General features: G+C 41.6%; 2 protein-coding genes across 2 annotated transcripts; both read left to right on the forward strand.

The window, feature by feature from the left end:
• Window positions 1-9,196: 9,196 nt before the first annotated feature.
• Window positions 9,197-10,024, forward strand: rasd3 (RASD family member 3; the record flags this gene model as incomplete). The annotated part of the gene is made up of 1 exon (XM_080030134.1): window positions 9,197-10,024. The coding sequence occupies one exon, from the start codon at window positions 9,197-9,199 to the stop codon at window positions 9,839-9,841; it is 645 nt and encodes a 214-aa protein (XP_079886260.1). The 3' UTR covers window positions 9,842-10,024.
• A 4,139-nt stretch (window positions 10,025-14,163) lies between these two features.
• plk1 (polo-like kinase 1) lies at window positions 14,164-20,012 on the forward strand. Its single transcript, XM_080028756.1, has 11 exons — window positions 14,164-14,814; window positions 15,503-15,671; window positions 16,001-16,145; window positions 16,248-16,341; window positions 16,459-16,684; window positions 16,794-16,836; window positions 17,005-17,102; window positions 17,217-17,294; window positions 17,648-17,802; window positions 17,943-18,125; window positions 19,118-20,012. The coding sequence occupies exons 1-11, from the start codon at window positions 14,434-14,436 to the stop codon at window positions 19,310-19,312; spliced, it is 1,767 nt and encodes a 588-aa protein (XP_079884882.1). The 5' UTR covers window positions 14,164-14,433; the 3' UTR covers window positions 19,313-20,012.
• Window positions 20,013-20,587: the final 575 nt, after the last annotated feature.

The raw sequence follows: 20,587 nt of genomic DNA on the forward strand, positions 1-20,587 counted from the left end.
GAGGGTGCAACTGAACTTCTACATAGGTAAAGATTACTTTCTAGTAACGTAACTTTAAATAACACCCAATTGGAACTACAGTCCACATCAACTGCCCCTAAAGATCGAGTCAAAAAAGAAATGAAATCAGATTAATATCCTATTCAGGGCACGGGCTTTAGTGCCCTCGTGTGGCCACACATAGGAACTACAGTCATACTTTTATAAAGCCAGACGTAATCACATATTAGTTATTCTCCCTTTTAGTACTTTCAAAAGAAAAGCTTATAACGCTAGACACGTTATACACAAGCAATACATCTGGTTTAAAAAATTCTAAATAAAACTTGCATCATTAAGTTAGGCGCACTTGCATACTAGCAATACTTTGTAATTACGAATGATGATACACAAATGGTGGTGGGAATAATTTAGTTTTAGTATGAATGTGTTTTTTAACCATAGATAGAATAATAAATAAAAAATTCACCCCCCTCAGAGTTGTCATGGAGATATGAACTAAACATACAGACTATGGTTTTTCAAGCCAGGCCTGAAATAGGTTTAATAATGCTGTGAAAACGGCATATTTAACATTGGAGTCAATGGAAACGGGCTCTCTTCTGCATACAGCCCCGAGTGGCCACCAGTGGTACTACAGTGTTAGTCACTTCCGCATTGGATGCCGGGAGAAGGAGTAGTGGTTGGGGCTTGGTTTTAACCCATACTTTTTGTCTGACTTTATGGTATTCAAGGCTTACAATATGCTTGAAAGGGTGACTTCTTCCTCCGGTTATGAAAGTGTGTCTTTTGTAGAAATAGTGAATAATGTTTTTCTATATTGAGGCTTTTATTTTTATGTCTTTACTGGAAGTGAGTATGGTGGATTATATCTATCTTTACTACGTATAGGCTACTGCCCTCCGGTGGTCACAATGTGTAACTACACTTGCGGTTGTTTCAAAGAATGAACGTAACTAGTCGTTCATACCACATTACCACATTCCTTCATATAAAGCAAACATCGAAAACTTTATATAACAGGGAGGAAGGTAGGGTTCATTTAGGTAGCATTCCAAGCTTAGGTTTAAGGATTGTATTTAGCAGCGTGCTTATCATGTTTAGCCGAGCAAGTAGCCTACTCAGAGCACTTGTTGAGCAATACCACAGATGGGTAGGCTACGCAATAATCTTCACCTTTTACCATGAGAATGAAAATTAAGCAATAGTTCAGTCATTCTCTCTGTTTAGCCTTTAAACTGGCATATTTATTCCATTACTCAGTTGGTTTCATTTAATTTATAATGCATAACTATGTAGTAGTTACAACAACAACAAAATAACCTATGCAGTAGGTAATGCATAAATCTAGTAGTTACTAAAAATATATACGTTGTAGGTAATATAACTATGTAGTATTTAAAAAATATTTTTTTAAACCATGTAGTGCTAAAAAAAGTCTATGTAGTAAGTAGTCATAACTATCTAGTAGTTACTAAAACATATAGGAAAAATCAACTCTGTAGGCCTAGTAGTTACTACAATTTTGTGTACATTATTGTACTTACACATTACAATCCATGTAATTTTATTACTTAGTCCGACAGATAATAAGCTCCTTTTTACATTATTTGTTGAAGGGAACCTACAGTAGCGCTTGTCAACAAGTAAACACTGGATGTAAACATGCTATGAACTATCATTGAGAGTGTAGCACATAGGCCTAAACATACACGATACTGTAATCAATAACATCAACCACAATATGTAAAGTTAAGAAGTTAAAGGTGAAGTAAGCATATTTATGTTAATATAAGTGTTAAATCGCTCTTTATTCATACATTGATCACTTATATATTGTGCACGTTTCATAAAGCTGATCTCTCAGTCAACCGCTCTGCATGTAATCGGCAAATAAACTTTTCGGGGATCCCATTACTGATAACCAATCAGAAGAGAGAAAGTTACAAACCTGCACCCGTCTCACTGCCGGTGCACGTGCGTGTGTATGCGCCTACAATGGCTGAGGAGGTAAAAATCCTTTCCAATTTCTGTTTTGATGGTTTTTATCATGTTTTATCACACTTACGGATCTGAGATGATGCTAGATAACTGAGATGATGCTAGATAACTGTGCAGTGCATTAATGTGGGTACGTGTGGACGAGGGAGGGAACTGCTAACTGCAGTCACTGACAGGAATTTAGTTAACTGACCATTCTGCAGGGCCGCCGCTCCCTATATGCAGGGTACGCAGAGCGCATAGGGCACCAAGTTCCTGGCCCCCCCTCCCCCCCAAAAAAAAACAAATATAGGCTATATATATATATATATATATATATATATATATATATATATATATATATATATATATTAGTGGTGGGCCGTTATCGGCGTTAACGTGCTGCGTTAACGCCAGAGTCTTATCGGCGATAAAAAAAATATCGCCGTTAATCTCTTATTCCACCTCCTGTTCGGCTCAGGGGAGATAATAATAGCCGGGGGCCGTTGTTGACACTTGAGGAGCCTTTATTCTCTCACACCCGCCGCTCTCTCTCTCCATCACTTGCCCACGACACAATCGGGTATTGGAACGCAGGGTGGGTGTGTGTGGCCACCGGTCGCCACGTGACTATAAGTTTCCAAGTTTTAAACACTTCTATCTCTTCAACGTCACCGTACCCGAATCCTAAATATCCCCTTAGCAGACGCTATATTTCATCGGGGGGAAAACTTTGTTTTGCGCCACAGTTCGGCCGTAATGCTGCTGCACACACAGACACAGACACAGACACAGGCGCACACACACACGCTGCATGTCAGAGAGGGGCGCTACCAAAAAGACGAGAGGAGCGGTTGGAGCAGTTGGAGCATTTAGAGACACATGCGTGCACATTTATTTACATAAAATCGCAATCGCAGTCATTTGTGCAGTTATGTAAAATGTTTCACTAAGGAAAATGACAGAAAAAGTAACGCACAGTGACTTTGATGAGTAACTTTAATCTGATTACTGGTTTGGAGATAGTAACGCGTTAGATTACTCGTTACTGAAAAAAGAGCTCCGATGCCAGTAACGCGTTACTAAGTAACATCTTGTTGAACATTATTTATTTTCATCACCAATTATCATAGTAGAACAGCTTCCTCAAGCAGATGAGCCCCTGGTCTGATGCGCCACCTGGCTTGAGAAACACGTTCTCAAAGACTTACTTTGAGTCATTATTTAGGGAGCACACACATATTATGAATTAATTCAAATGAGCCATTTTAATCTAGATTAATCTAGATTAATTCCAAAATTAATCTAGATTAATCTAGATTAAAAAAATTAATCTATGCCCACCTCTAATATATATATATATATATATATATATATTATTATTATTATTATTATTAAAAAGGAAAAAGAGATGATCCGGGCCCCCCCAAAATTGAATTTTTAAAAAAAAGTTCATGATAATCCTTACATTACAAAAAATATATAAATTAGTTATGAAGAGGCCTCGTTGTTTTTTCTTAATTGTGTAACATATCCAGGGGTGGATTACTGCACAGGCACACCGGGCACAGGCCCAGGAGCCCAAGGGCTCAGGGGGGCCCTTAGCCAGAGATACTGATAGTAACATTTCATGTTGCATAGTCAAAGAGCTCAGTCACTGATGTTTATTACAGGGTCCAAAAAGGAATAGCCTAAATATAAGTATACTGATCACAATTTAACAATATAGAAATCATCATGGGCCCCTCAACTAGTAAGGGAAAAATTGGGGCGACTGTGGCTCAGGTGGTTAAGCGGGTTGGCCAACGATCCTAGGGTTGGCGGTTCGATCCCTGCCCGGCCACCTGTGTCATGGTTGTTGTGTCCCTGGGCAAGACACTTCACCCACCTTGTGTGAATGTATAGCCCCTTTTACACAGCCAGTGAAAGCCGGGAATATGCCGGCCTTTCGGCCCTCCCCCCAGCTGTGTAAATGCGACAGTTGCGGAACGAGGGAAGAAAGGTGCGAGAGATTGTTCCGGGAATTTTACTACCTCGGGGGGTAGTAAGATTCCCGACACGATCAGTTCCGCCTCTCTGTTTAAATGCTCCAGCTTGTTGTTGCGGAACAGGGGGGCGTTTGACGTTCCATAGTCTACGTTCTAAACATGCGACCATGTTAGCAGTTGAAGGACGTGTGTTTAACATTAACCACGGCGGCCTGATGTCCCGTAAAAATCACCAAATAAAAGGAACGGTGTATAATCTATCTGATCATGAGGTCCGTTGCTCAATCCAAACCCCCGCGCTTCATTTTGCAGAGTGTATGAGTCTATTTCTGCCCAGGAGAAGTTGTACAATGGAAAGCTAGGCTAGGCTAAGTAAGGGATAAAGTATAGCGAACGGGTCACTTGCTAGAAATAAAGACCGACAAGCTGAAGCAGGAGCCCGACGCGCAGCGGAGGGCTCTTGTTCAGCTTGAAGGTCGACCTAGTAACGGGGGAATAGTCTGCTCGCCCCGCTAGACTGTCTGCTTCAGCTGACTGAAGGCTCCGGCTCAGCTGTTAGCCACAGAGCTACTGTTTTGCTAACACATTCCGCCGCCGCTATTATTATCCTAAGTCTGAGCGTATATCCACACTTTATTTCTGTCTACAGTAACGTGACTTCACACACTGTGTGTATGTGTATGTCTGATTGGCAGATCGCTGCCCTCACAAAGAGACTCGCTCACAACCAACCTGTCTCACACACACACACACACACACACACACACACACACACACACACACACACACACACACACACACACACACAGAGGTGAAGCGGTCGGATTGATTTAGTCAGTTTGGTTAACTGTCCCAGTGATGTTGGACTCAGCGCATAGCGAGATCAACTGGCACATCGTGGGGACAGTAAAATACGGCCCTCTTACTGCAAGCTCCAGCACTTCTGCTCTCAATTCACCGGCCATTGTTGTTGTTGTAAAGCAGCTGACCGGCGCGGCGCTAAATGTTTACGTCACACCTGACGCTGTTTACAAGCACCTCTTTCATTCCGGAGCGCTGTGTAAAAGGGACTACTGATGCGCCAGCAGGCCGGCGTTGCTTGGTTCTGTGTAAATAACACAGAAGCAAGCAAAGCCGGCATATTGGAGTGATGTTGTTCCGTCAATATGCCGCAATCTCTGTGTAAAAGGGGCTTATGATTGCCGTATGTTTGAGGTGGTGGTCGGAGGGGCCGATGGCGCGGAATGGAAGCCTCGCTTCTGTCAGTCTGCCCCAGGGCAACTGTGGCTAATATCGTAGTTTACCACCACCGGTATGACTGTGTGTGAACGAGTGGAACCTGGAACCATGTAAAGCGCTTTGGGTGCCTTGAAAAGCGCTATATAAATCCAATCCATTTAAGTACAAAAGCAAGTTAAAAACAACAGCATTAGTAGCTCTATCTAAGGGGCTCCATGCACACATACACAAATTAGCTTTCTATGTGTGAATTCTAAATTGTTCATAAAAAGTAGCTATCCACCCATCCATCCATCTGTTGAAATGGGCCCCTCCATCATAGAACATGGGTCTGCAGACCAATCTACTGTTTTTACAGTTGCAGAGTAAAGAAAAATAATGTTCCTTCTGCATCTCAGGATTTGATATAGTCTCTAAATTTTCCTCACAAAGTGAACCAGATTGATGCATTTTACTTTAAAAAGGCAAAAGAAATCCGGGGGGGGGGGGCATACCCCTGGACCCCCCAACAAGGTACAGGGTCCCTCCAACAATATCCCAAAATCCTGTGAGAAACACTGACTTCCTTAATATGTTTTTGCCATTAATTGTATGTATCTGTGTAGAAAATTCAGTGTACCTGACTGGATAGGGACAAGGGGCCCTTTAAGAGTGTGTATCCCAGGGGCCCATTATCTCATAATCCGTCTATGATCATATCACTCAATTCCTTTGCAAAGGCAGTTAGTAGGATACTAGGCAACTTTTTTCACAAGTTAAGCTGTTCTTTCTGTTAGTAAATGCTGTTCGCAAAAACTCATCACTACAGCAAATGTGCCAAAAAGCAGAGATCTTGCAAGGGCAAAACATTTCCGCTCGCGCTCTTGGTGGGGGCTCACCGACAATTTAAGCTTAGGGCACGCAAAAGCTTAGCAGCGGCCCTGCCGTTCTGCGTACTGTACCTTTAACAATGGATGCTAACAAATTATACACGGAATGCACATGGGGCAGCTGGTGGCTTTGGGACGGGACCTAGCAAGAGGGGTTGGCTGAGGTTACGGGATGCCTCCAGAGACAGGAACAGACAAACCAACATCCCTCACTTTCCACTGCAGGATCTTTTGGTGTTGTCATGGTAACAGGTACAGCCACTGATGGGGCTTGAGCAGGATGACTGTTCTGAGAAGTTACAGACCTGAAAAGATCAATCATCTTCATAAACCTTGTAATAATTCAAAAAGGTTCATTAAGTCGAAACTGATAGATTAACTTGCATGTTCATGTAAACAACTTATATATTTCGTACCGTGACATGTTTCGACTAGTTCCTGCAGTCTTCTTCAGAAGAGTCAGCTGTTGCTGTGACTTCTTGCGTTGTGTCAGCTGATGTTATAGAGGACCGGCAGGACGACTGCGTCCCCTGCTGTCTGTCCGTTGAACTGCATGGGACAGCATGACGTATGTCCCCTCATCCCGGTTTACTGTCCCCTGGGCCCGTTTCCTGATCTCCAACTCCTCCCTGATCCAACGTTGAAATGTGTTGTTCTCTGTCCCTATGACCTTGGCCCCTTCCCAGTCCATGATATGATTCTCCCTCTTGCAGTGGTCTGAGGCTGATTTTAGGTTCTCCTACTCCGCTTTCTGTTTAGTGCATGTGTGAGTGTTCCCGATGTTTCCTTTTCACATTCTTTTAGAAGTCCTTTTTTACAGTAAAGTAGAGTAAAGTATGTCCCAATAGTATGCCTACTGCATCCTAACTAGATTCTTTTTATCGTCGGATGTAGTATGTAGAATAGAAAAAAGAAAGAGTATGCGATTCGGAACGCAACCTCAGTTTTTCATGCAGGAGTAGTCTATTTGTTATTGCCACAGCATGCAATCATATTTTTGAAAATTGTGTTCTTCCAACTTTAGTGAACTTGCAACTTTGTTTAGTGAAGGCCCTCTTCTGTTTTAACATGGTAAAGCCAGGTCCATGAAGACATCTGATCAGTGTGTTGCTGCACAGAGCCCTGGCCCCTGACCTCAACCAACCTCCAACATTTTTAGAATTAACTTGAACGCAGAGCTTATCACCCATCATCAGCGGCCGACCTCTGTAATGTTTTCTTAATGTGAGCCAATCTCTGCAGTCAGGTTCCGAAATCGAGTAGAGAGCCTAAAACCAGAAGAGTGGAGGCTGTTAGCAACATATTGATGCCCATCATGGTTTCACATATGGGTGTAATGTTAATGCATTAATACTTGTTTTGGGTCTCCTCATACTTCTGACCTTTTTTTGCACATGAAATACTTCATTACAACTTCTGACAGAAGTGTTCAGAATTCAACTGAGAAAAATATGCATGACAAATGTTTGCTTTGCAAAAATGCTGAGATAACACAGGTCCATATTGACAGATGCCTGAAAGTTAAAGGTGGATGCAGCATTCTGGAGAATGATTTTTGTCAAAATCTGAGGATATCACCTAATGATCTAATGAAAAAATCCAGTTATAATACACAGTTTAGGCTCTGTAAACAGGCATGTTGCTAGCTAAACTGGGCATCCTTTGTTTACATACCTTTTGTTTACATACCAATGTACAGAGCCTAGGCCTTGTATCAATACCAGATTTATTTCAGTGCACACACAGCACGCACGGACAAGTAGTGGATCCTGAGGAGTTATTCACTGAGTTTTACAAAAATGTATTTAGAGAACGAGCATCCTCCAGAATCGCTGACTCCACCTTTAAATCCTATGAAAGTTCTGCTGCAACCAGTGGCTCAGGTTAGTTTGTTGGCAGTTTTGTTCTTTTAGTTATTTATTTAATTTGCTCATTGCTGATATTAAAGCTGAAGTTTTGACCTTCAAGGGTAGAGATAAGAGACAAAACCAACAAATGCACATTACCAAATGCACTCACACACTGACAGATTATCAGTAGAGGGCTGTTTGTGCACGTCCAGACAGCGTGAGTCAGAGGTAGACAAAGAAGGAGAGGTGTGTCCTGTATTGTTAGACAAAGATACGCTTCTCGAGAAAAACAATACGGAGGTTCTACAGAAACATAATAAAAACTGGTTGGTGCACATCTGTTGTTATCAGTCTATTTGATCACACCATTTAGTGCTTCTTAAGAAATCCATGTAGGTCTGGTCCTCTGAGACAGGGGGTAATCATAAGGCGGATACAATGGTCTAAAGATTTCAACCAAAACCAACACCATATACTCTAACTTAACTCCAGGGTTTTTAACAACATTAATTTGGCAGCACGTGTGTATATAAAGTGAATTACAATGAGTGTGTCAGTAACAAACAGTGTATCATTGTGGGAAATCATTCAAGAGGAACCTTCCATGACTCATAGCTGGTGTAAATATGACTGCACGTGTCAGTATCTTGTTGGTTGTGTGTGCATGACTGATTGTCTCTCTGTGAGTGCCGGACTTCGGGATATGAGTTCCCAGGAACACACTAACAAAAAGCATGTGGGGTTGATGGACCAGGAGATAAGCCAATAAGGGAAATCAATTGAGCCAAAAAATACAAATACTAATCCACCAAGTAATGTCATTATGTCAAGCTTTTTTTTTTGACTGGCGGTAGAAAGACATAAACATGGATTGAATATGCTCACTATTCCATGACTCATCAAGTGCATGTGCTTGTAAGTATTAGTCCCTCTAATAGGATTGGTGATTGTTGACATATCTGTATAAAAAAAAGAAAGAAAAGATAATTATGTTTCCATGCTGCCAGATGGCAGATAAATGAATCCTCTTTAAATAAAACCTCCATCTGACCTGCTGATTTTAAGTCTGGTTCACCTTGTGCGAGAAAGACTGAGACAGAGGGAGGGGTTGTGTTGGTGGAGAGTGGGTGTGCGCCTATAAATGCCCTTGAATGCGTAAACGAGGAGACCAAAGCCACTGGCACTGGCATCACAGGGGGAGAGCACTGTCTTCGCTGCAAGTAGTCGCCTATTGTCGGACGGACCAGCTCTTGTCTCAGGTCAAATCAGCATGTCTCTGTCAGGACGTCCCAACACGGTCCGGGTAGTGTTCCTCGGGGCAGCTGGGGTCGGAAAGAGCGCGCTTATCCACCGTTTCCTTCGGGACCGCTTTGAGCATAAGTACACGCGCACAGTCGAGGAGCTCCACGTGCTGAAGTACGACACTGACGCAGATTTTGGGAAGATGCGCCTGGAGATCTTGGACACGAGCGGGAGCTACTCGTTCCCAGCCATGCGGGAGCTTTGCATCCGACACAGCGACGCTTTCGCACTAGTTTACGCGGTGGACGACCCCGGGTCCTTTGATGAGGTGAGACGACTGCGTGACGAGATCCTGGAGCTACGAGGAGGGAAGGGCGTACGCGTGCCCATCACCGTGGTTGGCAGCAAAGCAGACCTGACAGAGGCCGATGGTCGCGTTCTGCTGGCGGCTGATGCCATGGCAACGGTGGAGGGGGAGTGGGACGCCAACTTCGTGGAGGCGTCCGCGCGCACCGGTGGAAACACGGAGGGAGTATTTCGCGCGCTGCTGCAACAGGTGAACCTGCCGCAGCGGATGAGTCCCGCGGCGTGGCGGCGCAGAGACACGGTGCCAAGACCAGACGTCAAGAAGAGACCACCACTGAAGAAGCATAACAGCTGTGTCCTGTCATAGGAACATTTTCTCTGCCGGATGTGATCGACTCTGCTCTGCAGCTGGACTGCGTCTGTTCAGGTCTTGGTCTCCACTGTAGGCTACTCCAGCTGGTTTGTCCTGGAGGGTCACCTTTGAAACTTTGGATCTGAAAGTCTCGATAATGACAGTGCAAATGGTTGAATGGGACACTCGACCAGGTCATGTGGGATACACTTTACTGTTCAGTAGCCCATGTGTAGGCCTACATTAAAAAAAAATATGACAATAAAATATTTTTTTGTGAATTTGATTTGTCTGTTTTAAAATTTTCAATCCACCACAACACTTAAACACCTTGTCCAAAGAATGTGTGAGTTTACATATTGTATTTAATTAAAAGCACAACATGCTATAAGCCTAATACTAACTTGTAAAATACTCCAAATGCTTAATGTGCAAAGTCCTGCAAATTAGTTTTACCTGAGAGAAAATATGAATATTAACTAATTAAAGTTAAGCAGCTAAATGCTACTCCCAAAAAGTGCTTGTAAAGCTCTACCCCTGTTAGTGTGACATTTTTTCATATTATGGATACATTGTTATAGGCTATACAAAACATTTTGTTGCTATTTTAATAAAGATAATTTATCAAATTGCCTCATATTATAGGTCTACGCAATGATACAGATAGACTGATCCTCTGTAAAACCTTAATCTTCACTGCAATTACAAATTTAAAATATTTGCATTACTATTAAGTAAGTCAAAATATACTAAGTAGGCTACCTATTATGTTCCTTCCACCATTGCAGTCAGTAGCCTCATGATTTTAGTCTCATTTAAAAAAATATCATATACACTGCCTGGCCAAAAAAAAAGTCGCCACCTGGGTTTTACAAAGCAAATAGGCCCTCCATCGGTCAAACACTGCAGTGACTAATATTTTTCAATTGGCAACAAGTCATTTAACCCTAACTGATACTGTGTATAGCTTCTTATTTCTTAAACAACCATGTCAGAAGGCATATGCTGTGGTTTTGGAAAAGATGTAACTCTGTTTCAGAGGGGTGAAATTATTGGCCTGCATAAAACATAGCCTGCATAAGATAGTGGTGAACCGTCATCTTTGAGGAAGAAATGTGGTAAAAAAAAAATTTAATGATCATGATGGAAGATCACTTAAAATTAAAATATTGACAGGTGAACTCCCTGCTATGTAGTAAGAGCATTTCCACATGCACAATGCAAAGAGAATATAAGGGATATGGACTATGCAGATGCAGCCTTAAGAAAACCACTTAAAAGTGGGGTTTATCAGGATCAAATGCTTCAATTTCCTAGGGAGCATAAAGATTGGACTCTGGAGCAATGGAAAAAGGGTGTGTGGTCTTCTTACCCTGATGGATGCATCAGGGTAAAAAGAGAGGTTGATGAAGTGGTGCTCCCATAGTGCCTACTGTATAAGCCTGTGTGGCAGTGTACAGTATGATCTGGGGTTGCTTCAGTTGGTTAGGTCTATACCTTATGTGCCATATAAAGCTTATCAAAATGTGTTATGGCGAATGTGTCGTAATCAAAGCTAAAGATGGTCCAACAAGATATTTGAGTGTGTGACCTTTTTTTTTAACCGGGCAGTGTATATCTTGTATGTTATTCCTCACTCCTGCTCAGTATACCGACCTGTACTAAGGGTCCACTTTGATTTTATACTATATATTTATAAGGACCAGAATGTTTAGTCAACTACTATTTCCCCACTCCTTCTTAAAGATAATCCTTTTTCCGGATTTAAGAGATGTATTTGCAATGAGAAAGTTGTTGAGGTGAAGTGAAGCTTTTTGTTTCTTGGGTGTAGGCTATTAACAGTAAAAACACTTTCACAAATTCAGTACAATTCAATACCATGGGTTAACATAGTGCCCTTGGCTTAATACACTTTTAGTTTAATAAAATATATATTTACCCTTATAATTCCCTAAGGTTGACCAGAAATATAAGAATTCACATTTTTAAACATCGAAGATCATTAAATAAAGCCACACAACCTGAGCTTTTTCTTTCTCTTCATCTCATCTTCACCCTTGTTTTGATGGATGTCAGATGCTATTGTTGTCCTCAAGTGAATGCATGGAGGGAATATATTTCATTTATTTTTCATTTAACTTTTATTTATCCTCGAGAGACCAATTGAGGGGTGACCCTCATTTTCAATGGTGTCGAGTTCAAACAAATTCCAAGGAAAAACAACAATGCATACACAATATTCAATGCAAATACATCAAATACACAACAACAGGTGAAGAGAAGAAAAAAAACAAAAAACAAAAAAACAATTGAAACATTTACATAGTGGTGAAGAGTGGCAGCAATTAAAATGAAATTAAATGGGTGAAAGTACAATATAGCCGAATTAAAACAGTTACAGGTAGAGTTTGGCAGATTTAAGATATTGTTTAAATTGATTAAAGGATATGAAGGTATTTAGTTTAATTTGTTGCTGTAAGTTGTTCCAGGAGTCGGGGGCACTGAAGCTAAAAGCTGTCTTTCCCAGCTCAGACCGGGCTTGTGGGACATAAAGCATGAGCATGTCAGTGGAGCGGGTCTGATAAAGCCCATCTGAAATTTGCAACATTTCTGTTAAATAACGAGGAAGCTTCCCGGTCAAGGCTTTGTAAATAAAAATATGCCAATGTGCATCACGTCTCTCTTTAAGGGAGTACCACCCAACCTTTTCATATTAAAGACAATGGCATAAGCATCTCCTGTGATGAACCTTAAAGCAGAGTGAAAAACAGAGTCTAGGAGTGCTTCAAAAATAGATCCTTTCTATGCTTGAAGCTAAATCGTGCCGTTTTGAATGGTTAGCACACAGACACAGTCACAACCACACACACACACACACACACATGTCACACACACACACACACACACACACACACACACACACACACACACACATACACACACACACACACACTTAGAGGAACAAACAAACCGGATCTCATCATCTTTTTCATTCATCTGTCTTCATCTGTCTTCCTCTCATTGAATGAGAAAGGCATTTCCAGAAGTGTTGTGGGTAATAAACAGGATATATTACAACCCATACATTTACATACAATTGAAATAGATTTTTTTTTCTACATCAACAAGGTTGTTGCTGCAAGATTACACGTTATAAAATTACATGTTGTAACCTGCTATTCTTCAGCAAATGGAGTGAGCCAAAGGTAAAGAATGAGTCAATAGCGCATAGTCTAATAATAATTAATAGGCTAATAATAAATGTATTCATAACTTAAGAAATGTAGTTCAAAGTGATTCACAATAAGACGAATAGACATAATAAACATAAAAACAGGTATGGAATGAGATAATTTTCTTAAAATATTATTATCAGAATGAGTGGGAGTATAGCCTGGAAGTCAAAAAGGTAATTGAAGTAGAAAACGTATACCCACAAGGCCTAGTTACACCAACGATTAATAAGGCCTAATGGCAATACCTGAGATTTGCAAGAGAACCCTCGTGGCTTTCTCACTGTTTTTTGTAAAATACTGCCCCTCACTGACGAGAAAACAAGTCAACACCCAAGCCTCATGTTCAAAAATGAGCCGCATCAGCATCATGTAGCCTAGGAACATAAAGTATCAAAAATAAAAGTTGTAAAAGTCGTAGTTAGTTGAGATCCACATAATGTAACTTTTTAATTATGCTGATGGGCAGATTAAATTATTTTTTTAAACTCCTTATAGTTATAGTTATAGTTATAGTTTTTTTTTTTTTTTTTTTTTTTAAATCGAATCTGAAAGAAGCTTGTCTGGTCGCCTACTTATATCTGTCAAATAATAAGTAAAACACACAATTCTCTTATTGCAATATAGCCTAGTGGAGAGTAAAAGAGAAAAAGTATATTGTTTTTTGCAAAAATGGTAATATGCTATAATGCATCTTTTGCATTGTACATTAGCAAAACAGAACAGAATGAAAATAAAATTTCTATTAAAAATGTGCTTGTTTATTTCTACTTGAGCAGAAAATATTAAAAACATCATCATGTGATCAACACAAAACAACTCAACTTTTTAAAATTAAATCCCACTGTGACTTCATTTCCCGTCGGCACTTTGTTTTTGGGACACGATAAGAGACAATCAACCGCATGTAGCCAATCACAGCGCAGGATATGGCTCTCTCGTGCGGTGATTGGCTGTTTTTGCACTGGTCTTCCCAAGATGCTTTGCGGCACCGCTTGGAATTCAAATCCAGGGGACCAATCAGAGAGCGACATAACGACCGAGGCAGCATTTTAAACTTGTGCCGGAGACTGTTGTCAAAAGCAACGCTGCAGCCACCGAGGGACGAGCCTGTTAATTCATCTAATGTCGTTCTCCCGTCTCTTTTTTTAATGTTCAGACTCGCGTGCCATACATTCATCTTTATCGCCGAGTCAAAGGTTTGAATAACGTTCTCGTTCAAAAGTGGTTATCGTTAGTTTTTATTTGAATTCAGAAGTGTATGGGAACAGGCTAACGTCGGTTGAGCCCTTTGCAACTTTAATCGACACCTGGCCTGCTGAAGAGTCTGTAACTTTTACTTTTAAAGACGCCGAAGAGCACTTTAATCCAAAAATGAGTGCTCCTCAATCTAAGCCTGCTCCTTACTCGAAGCCTGCTAATCCGTCGGCACACGTCGATCCCAAATTGGCTCCACTCAAAGAAATCCCAGATGTTCTGGTGGACCCTCGCACCATGAAGAAATACGAGAGGGGACGGTTCCTCGGTAAAGGTGGATTCGCCAAATGCTATGAAATCACAGACCTGGAGACGAAGCAGGTTTTCGCCGGTAAAATTGTGCCAAAGTCGCTGATCCTGAAGCAGCACCAGAGGGAGAAGATGTCCTCCGAGATCGCCATTCACAAGAGTCTCAACCACGCCAACGTCGTCGGGTTTCAAGGGTTCTTTGAAAACGACGACTTCGTTTTCGTTGTCCTGGAAATTTGCAGGAGAAGGGTAAGTGACTGGGGGGAAAGAGCTGCTCTCACGGCCCAGGGCCAACGGTCACCACGGCGGTAGCGTCCGTTTACCTCCCTTGCCAGAGGAAGCTGCTTAAAGTGTTAAACTGGAAGAAAAGCAATAGGGAATTTCAACGTGACCGCTTAAGATACAACTTGTAATATGTAACATTAAGTTAATTGGTTTGCTTCTCATTCACATTCATATTTGTCGACTTTGTCCGCTTTTTGTGCTGCCATGGTCACCTCCCTAAATATTTGAATTGGATTCAGTGTCCTGTTCAGATCCGGATACAGAAATATTTTTCGTTCCAATACATATTTTACATTACACCGCTGTCTCTCAAAGCTGAACTATTCTGTGGCAACTTTTAAGATCTTACAAAAAAAATTGAGAACTTGTGTTTTTTATTGCTTATTTGAACCTTTTTTCCCGAGACGAAATAGTTCCCTTTTTTCTAGTTCCAATATAGTCACCTCATCAAATCTTTGCAGTGGACTGAGTGTCCACCACAGATCACTTTTTAGTTTCAAAACCTTTATCCCCTCTTGCATAGCTGCTGCAGTATTCCCTCAGTGGCCTCAAGTCTTATAGCAGGAAAATGAGACTTACAAACCCATCCATTTTGTTTCCATTTAACTTTTTCTGTCCAATAATTTCCCTTTTTTTTCCCTTTTATTTCCAGTCCTTGTTGGAGCTGCACAAGCGTCGTAAGGCCGTGACAGAACCCGAGGCTCGCTACTACATGACCCACCTGCTCAATGGCGTCATGTACCTGCACACCAACAGAGTCATCCACAGAGACCTGAAGCTGGGCAACATCTTCCTCAATGATGACATGGAGGTCAAGATAGGTAATACAATCCGTTAGATGGCGTAAACTTAACTCTAGATTTTTCTTATTTCCTGAGGCGGCGATAATAAATACCAGTCAGGTTTGATCTATAGTCAAACAAACAAACCTGTTGGTCCAGAAAATTAAAGGACAGGACACACCTCAGCCATCTTATCTGAAATATGTCATACTTCCCGCATGTGTAGTTTCCACTGACTGGTGCAGATATTTCTCATGACGATCAAACTCTTAAAATCCTCTTTTTTTTCTTTTTTTTAATGACATTTTAAATATAAAAATAATGTGTCCTGGAAGTCCACAAACAATTATCTTTGTATTTCTTATCAGGGGACTTTGGTTTGGCCACCAAGATTGAATTTGATGGCGAGAGGAAGAAAACCTTGTGTGGAACGCCCAACTACATCGCACCCGAAGTGCTGTGCAAGAAAGGCCACAGCTACGAGGTGGACGTGTGGTCTCTGGGATGTATACTGTAAGTCTGAATCAACCGCGGCGGGGAGACGGTTCCACTGCCTGATTCACTTGTTTCACCCCATTTGGATCAACCCTCCTCACTGTCTCGATTCCCTCACAGGTACACTTTGCTGGTGGGCAAACCCCCATTTGAGACCTCCTGTCTGAAGGAAACCTACAACCGCATCAAGAAGAACAACTACACCATCCCCTGGGTGAGCTTGACTTCCGTAGCACATTATCACTTTAAAAAATAGTATAGGATATATATTTTTAAACCTCATAATTGCTGCTTTCTCCTCCTTAAACTGATTTAACCCCTCTCCATGCAGCACATCAACCCAGCTGCTTCTTCTCTGATCAAGCGGATGTTGCACGCCGACCCCGCCCAAAGGCCGACCATCGCTGAGCTGCAAGCCGACGAGTTCATCACTAGCGGCTACATCCCCGTCCGTCTGCCCACTACCTGCCTCACTGTGCCCCCACGTTTCTCCATCGCCCCCTCCACGGCTATGGAGCTCAACCAGAGACGTCCGCTCACAGCCATTAACAACAAGGGTAATGGCAATAAATGACTGCATAATAAATACCGGTATGTCTCATAATGCAGACACATGGAAAGTCTGCAAGTGTTAATGACTTGACTAACTTAGTTTTCTCTTTCCAGCAGGGACAGAGAAGGTGGACATGAAGGACGGACAGCCGCAAAGGTGAGAAATATTGCATTATGTCTCTGGATTATTACGTTTTCCATAATATTTTAAAGAATATTAAAATATATCAAATGAAATGTAGAATTGAACATGTGAAATATGTATCATGCTCTGTAGGAGTTGTGGTTTAGAGGGTCTTAATTAAATGTTGTGATTTGTGTGTAGGGAGCCCGAGCCGTCGGAAAACAACCTGAAAGATTTGCTGCAGCAGCTGAACACCATCATGGCGGCCAAGCCCTCGGAGAAGGACGTCATCTGCCAAGGTGAGTCCAGAATATTCAGTTTGAATGAAGAATCCTTTTTAGTTTTCTGGAAGCATGTTTTAGAGGTTTTGATGATTGTCAACTTCATCCAAAGATTTTGTTTTGTATTTTCAGAAGAGGCAGAGGATCCTGCATGTATTCCCATCTTCTGGATCAGCAAATGGGTAGACTACTCTGACAAATATGGATTAGGTAAGCATTAGACTCCCCACCTGCAGCTATACAATATACTTTCTAAACGTTTTCTTTTTTTAAATTTTGATTTTATGGACATCTATGAGCAATAGATTTGGCCTCATTGGCCAACCTTTATCACTGTCTAAAAGATTGTCTAAATGGCAGACGATGGCAATTTAGGTTCAATTAAAAGTTGCATTCAAAAAGTGTTTAATCTCTGACCTAGGGGTTTGTGTATATGTAGCATAGTGATATGAAGGATTGTTTGACTGTCAAGTGTCCTGCTGAGTACTTATTTTATTTGAAATTCATCATAAACACATTTCCTTTATTGGATCCTAATCCAGAGTCTTGAATGTGTATTTCAGGTTACCAGCTCTGTGACAACAGCGTGGGCGTTCTGTTCAACGATTACACCCGTCTGATCATGTACACTGACGGAGACAGTCTGCAGTACATTGACAAGACGGCAACTGAATCCTACCTCAGCGTCCGCACCTATCCCCCTGCGCTCAACAAGAAGGTCAGCAGTGGGCTTTGCACTTACTACTTGCTACCTTCGATTAACTTTTGCAAGTTAATTGAGGTTTATGCATTCACACTTTATGTTCTCCATATAATTGGTGTGGAATCTTATGTATTTTCTTTTAATCCCCCTTGCAGATAACGTTGCTGAAATACTTCCGTAACTACATGAGCGAGCACCTTCTTAAGGCCGGCGCTAACATTGCGCGGCGGGATGGAGACGAGCTGGCGCGGCTGCCTTACCTCTCCATCTGGTTCAGAACCAAGAGCGCCATTGTACTGCACCTCACCAACGGCACCGTTCAGATCAACTTCTTCCAGGTTAGTGGATTTTAATTGTATCACGTTAAAAAGTTATTATGCAAAATGCCCTTTTTTATTTTATTTTTTTTCAAACATTGATATGGTCCCCAGTGTATCTTAGGACTCCCAAAGTATGACAAAAAAAAACAATCTGCATATCTTTTTTTGTGTTCAAAAAACCCAGTCAGATAACTCTCCCCTTATGATGTCATAAGGGGAGAAGACACAGTCCCCATTACCAACTTAACCTGGCACTACCTCCACCTGTGAGAAGCACACTACAACCCAATCTCACGCCGAGGACCGGCGGCTCTATTACACGCCTTGCCTGACCAGGGCGTGTGAGTTACACGCGCACCTCCCGTTGTCAAGATGGCCGCCGCGGTCGCGCACCTCCCGTTGTCAAGATGTCCGCCGCGGTTTTCCGTCAATGTTTTATCTATATTCTAACCTCTCCCTGTCCCCTTGCCCTAACCACCCAGGGGGCTGCAGCTAGATAGTATTGAAATGCTGGGAGAACATGTCGTGCTATTCCTGGGAGAACATGTCGGCCCCTGTTGGTGCTATTCCTCCGTTCATTTAGACTATTCCTCCGTTCATTTAGACGGCGGCTGGTCAGGCAAGGCGTGTAATAGAGCCGCCGGTCCATGCGTGTGGATCTCACGCCTCGGCGTGATACCGGGTTGCACACTACCAGATCCCACTGAATCTAACTGGCAGTTGGTTTTCAACCCAGTATTAAGATCCAGGGCCTTCAGAGCAGATACGGCTTTATGAAGGCGGGGCTTAAATAGACATAAGGCTTAAAAGAGTAGATTTAGGAATGTCACTGAGTAATATTAAGGGTTTCATGGACACTATACCATGAAAATGGTTTCTACTAGAAGCCCAAATTACAATTTTGAACCTGAAAATGAGCACAATATGTGACTTAACCGTTGATTTTTTTTGAATTTCTTTTTGCCTTGTTCACAAGTCTTGAACCCGTCTTTTTCCTGACTCCACCCTAGGACCACACTAAGCTGATCCTGTGTCCGCTGATGGGCGCTGTGACCTACATCGACGAGAAGCGAGACTTCCGCACCTACAAGCTGTCTCTGCTGGAGGAGTTTGGCTGCAGTAAGGAGCTGGCAAGCCGCATTCGCTACGCCAAGCTCATGGTGGAGAAACTGCTGGACAGCAAGCCACCTGTTCCTGCACAATAGATCACCTCACTCACATCTTCAATCACTCTTTAGCCACTGGCCACTTCTTCCTGTCAGCCACCCTCTGAGCAGGGAACTGATCCTTTGAATATACTGTATGTTATTCAAGGGATATTGTGTAACGGGTGCTTCTTTTTGTCATCTGGGGCTTTGACATGTACCATGAAAATTAATCTCACTCTTGTACATGAAATTTGAGCTTCAGTCTCTTGAACAACTTTTTCTTAAATTTTCTTCCTGCTTTTAATAGACACTCTTTCTTGGTGACGCTTGCTCTTGACAAACACCAAGATGGTTGGATCGCTGGAGTTAAACCCTGTGTGTTCGGGAGATAGAGGATGATGGTAGTTTTCCATGTGTTCAAAGTCATCTTGAAGTTCCCCACAGATTATCTCTGGTTGTTTATTCGTGAATCTCTCGTGTAGATGTGTGGTGGCAGGATTGAGAGCCTGACTCGAATGTGTGAATGGAAAAAAATCTTGTCTGTTTCTCTAGTGTTTTTTATCTGTGTTGTATGTTGAGAAATGGACCATGTTAATATGTCTTCATCATGTACATTCTCCCTGTAGTTAGTTTTTACACTTTTTTTAAAAAAGCTGTTTTAGATTGCCTGGTCTCGACAAGATGTGCAAATGTGTACATACTGCTGAATATGTGTTGTAAAGATGGTTTAAATTGTACTGAAGTTTAAATAAAGATTCTCTGAACAAGACCAATTGTTTGTCACAGTCAAGATGTTCACATTTGTTTCATACAAAAATTCAAAGTTCATTCTTGACCTAAGAAATGGCACTCAAGTAGTCCTTTTTGAATATATATATAAAAATGACCTAACTGGGTAAACAATGGAAAGCTCCGGAATGGCTACTTATTTCGCCTTGTGATATTGTTTTATCCACACTTGATGTCGGCCTGCACAAACCCAAACTGGTGGTTTTACACGCCGTTTAAAAGGCTGTTTGATGCAAATTACAAAAGTAACTGTTATTACTGCCACAGAATTGTGTAGCAATTAGGGCAAAAAAATACCATGTGGCTAAATATAATTTGGTGGAACTGACTTTTTAAATAGTAAAAGTAACAACTTTGACTCACAGTATTTGAAGTATTAGTTTTTTACAAAAGACTGATTTTGTAAACATATTTTTGAAATGGATAATATTTTCGTATTTTATGTTGCCCCTCATACCATTTCACAATCCCCATTCCCCTATATGAGGAAAAATCTCAGGAGTTTGACTAGTTAGAGGCCTTGAGGGAATTTGACATAATTGT

This window comes from Ammodytes marinus, assembly GCF_949987685.1.
Source record: "Ammodytes marinus genome assembly, chromosome: 6".
Lineage (NCBI taxonomy): Eukaryota > Metazoa > Chordata > Actinopteri > Uranoscopiformes > Ammodytidae > Ammodytes > Ammodytes marinus.

Coding starts and splice junctions, on each gene's coding strand:
- plk1 (XM_080028756.1), top strand. CDS start 14,434: ATGAGTGCTCCTCAATCTAAGCCTGCTCCTTACTCGAAGCCTGCTAAT. Junction 17,803..17,942: donor CCCCTGCGCTCAACAAGAAG/GTCAGCAGTGGG, acceptor TCCCCCTTGCAG/ATAACGTTGCTGAAATACTT. Junction 18,126..19,117: donor TTCAGATCAACTTCTTCCAG/GTTAGTGGATTT, acceptor ACTCCACCCTAG/GACCACACTAAGCTGATCCT.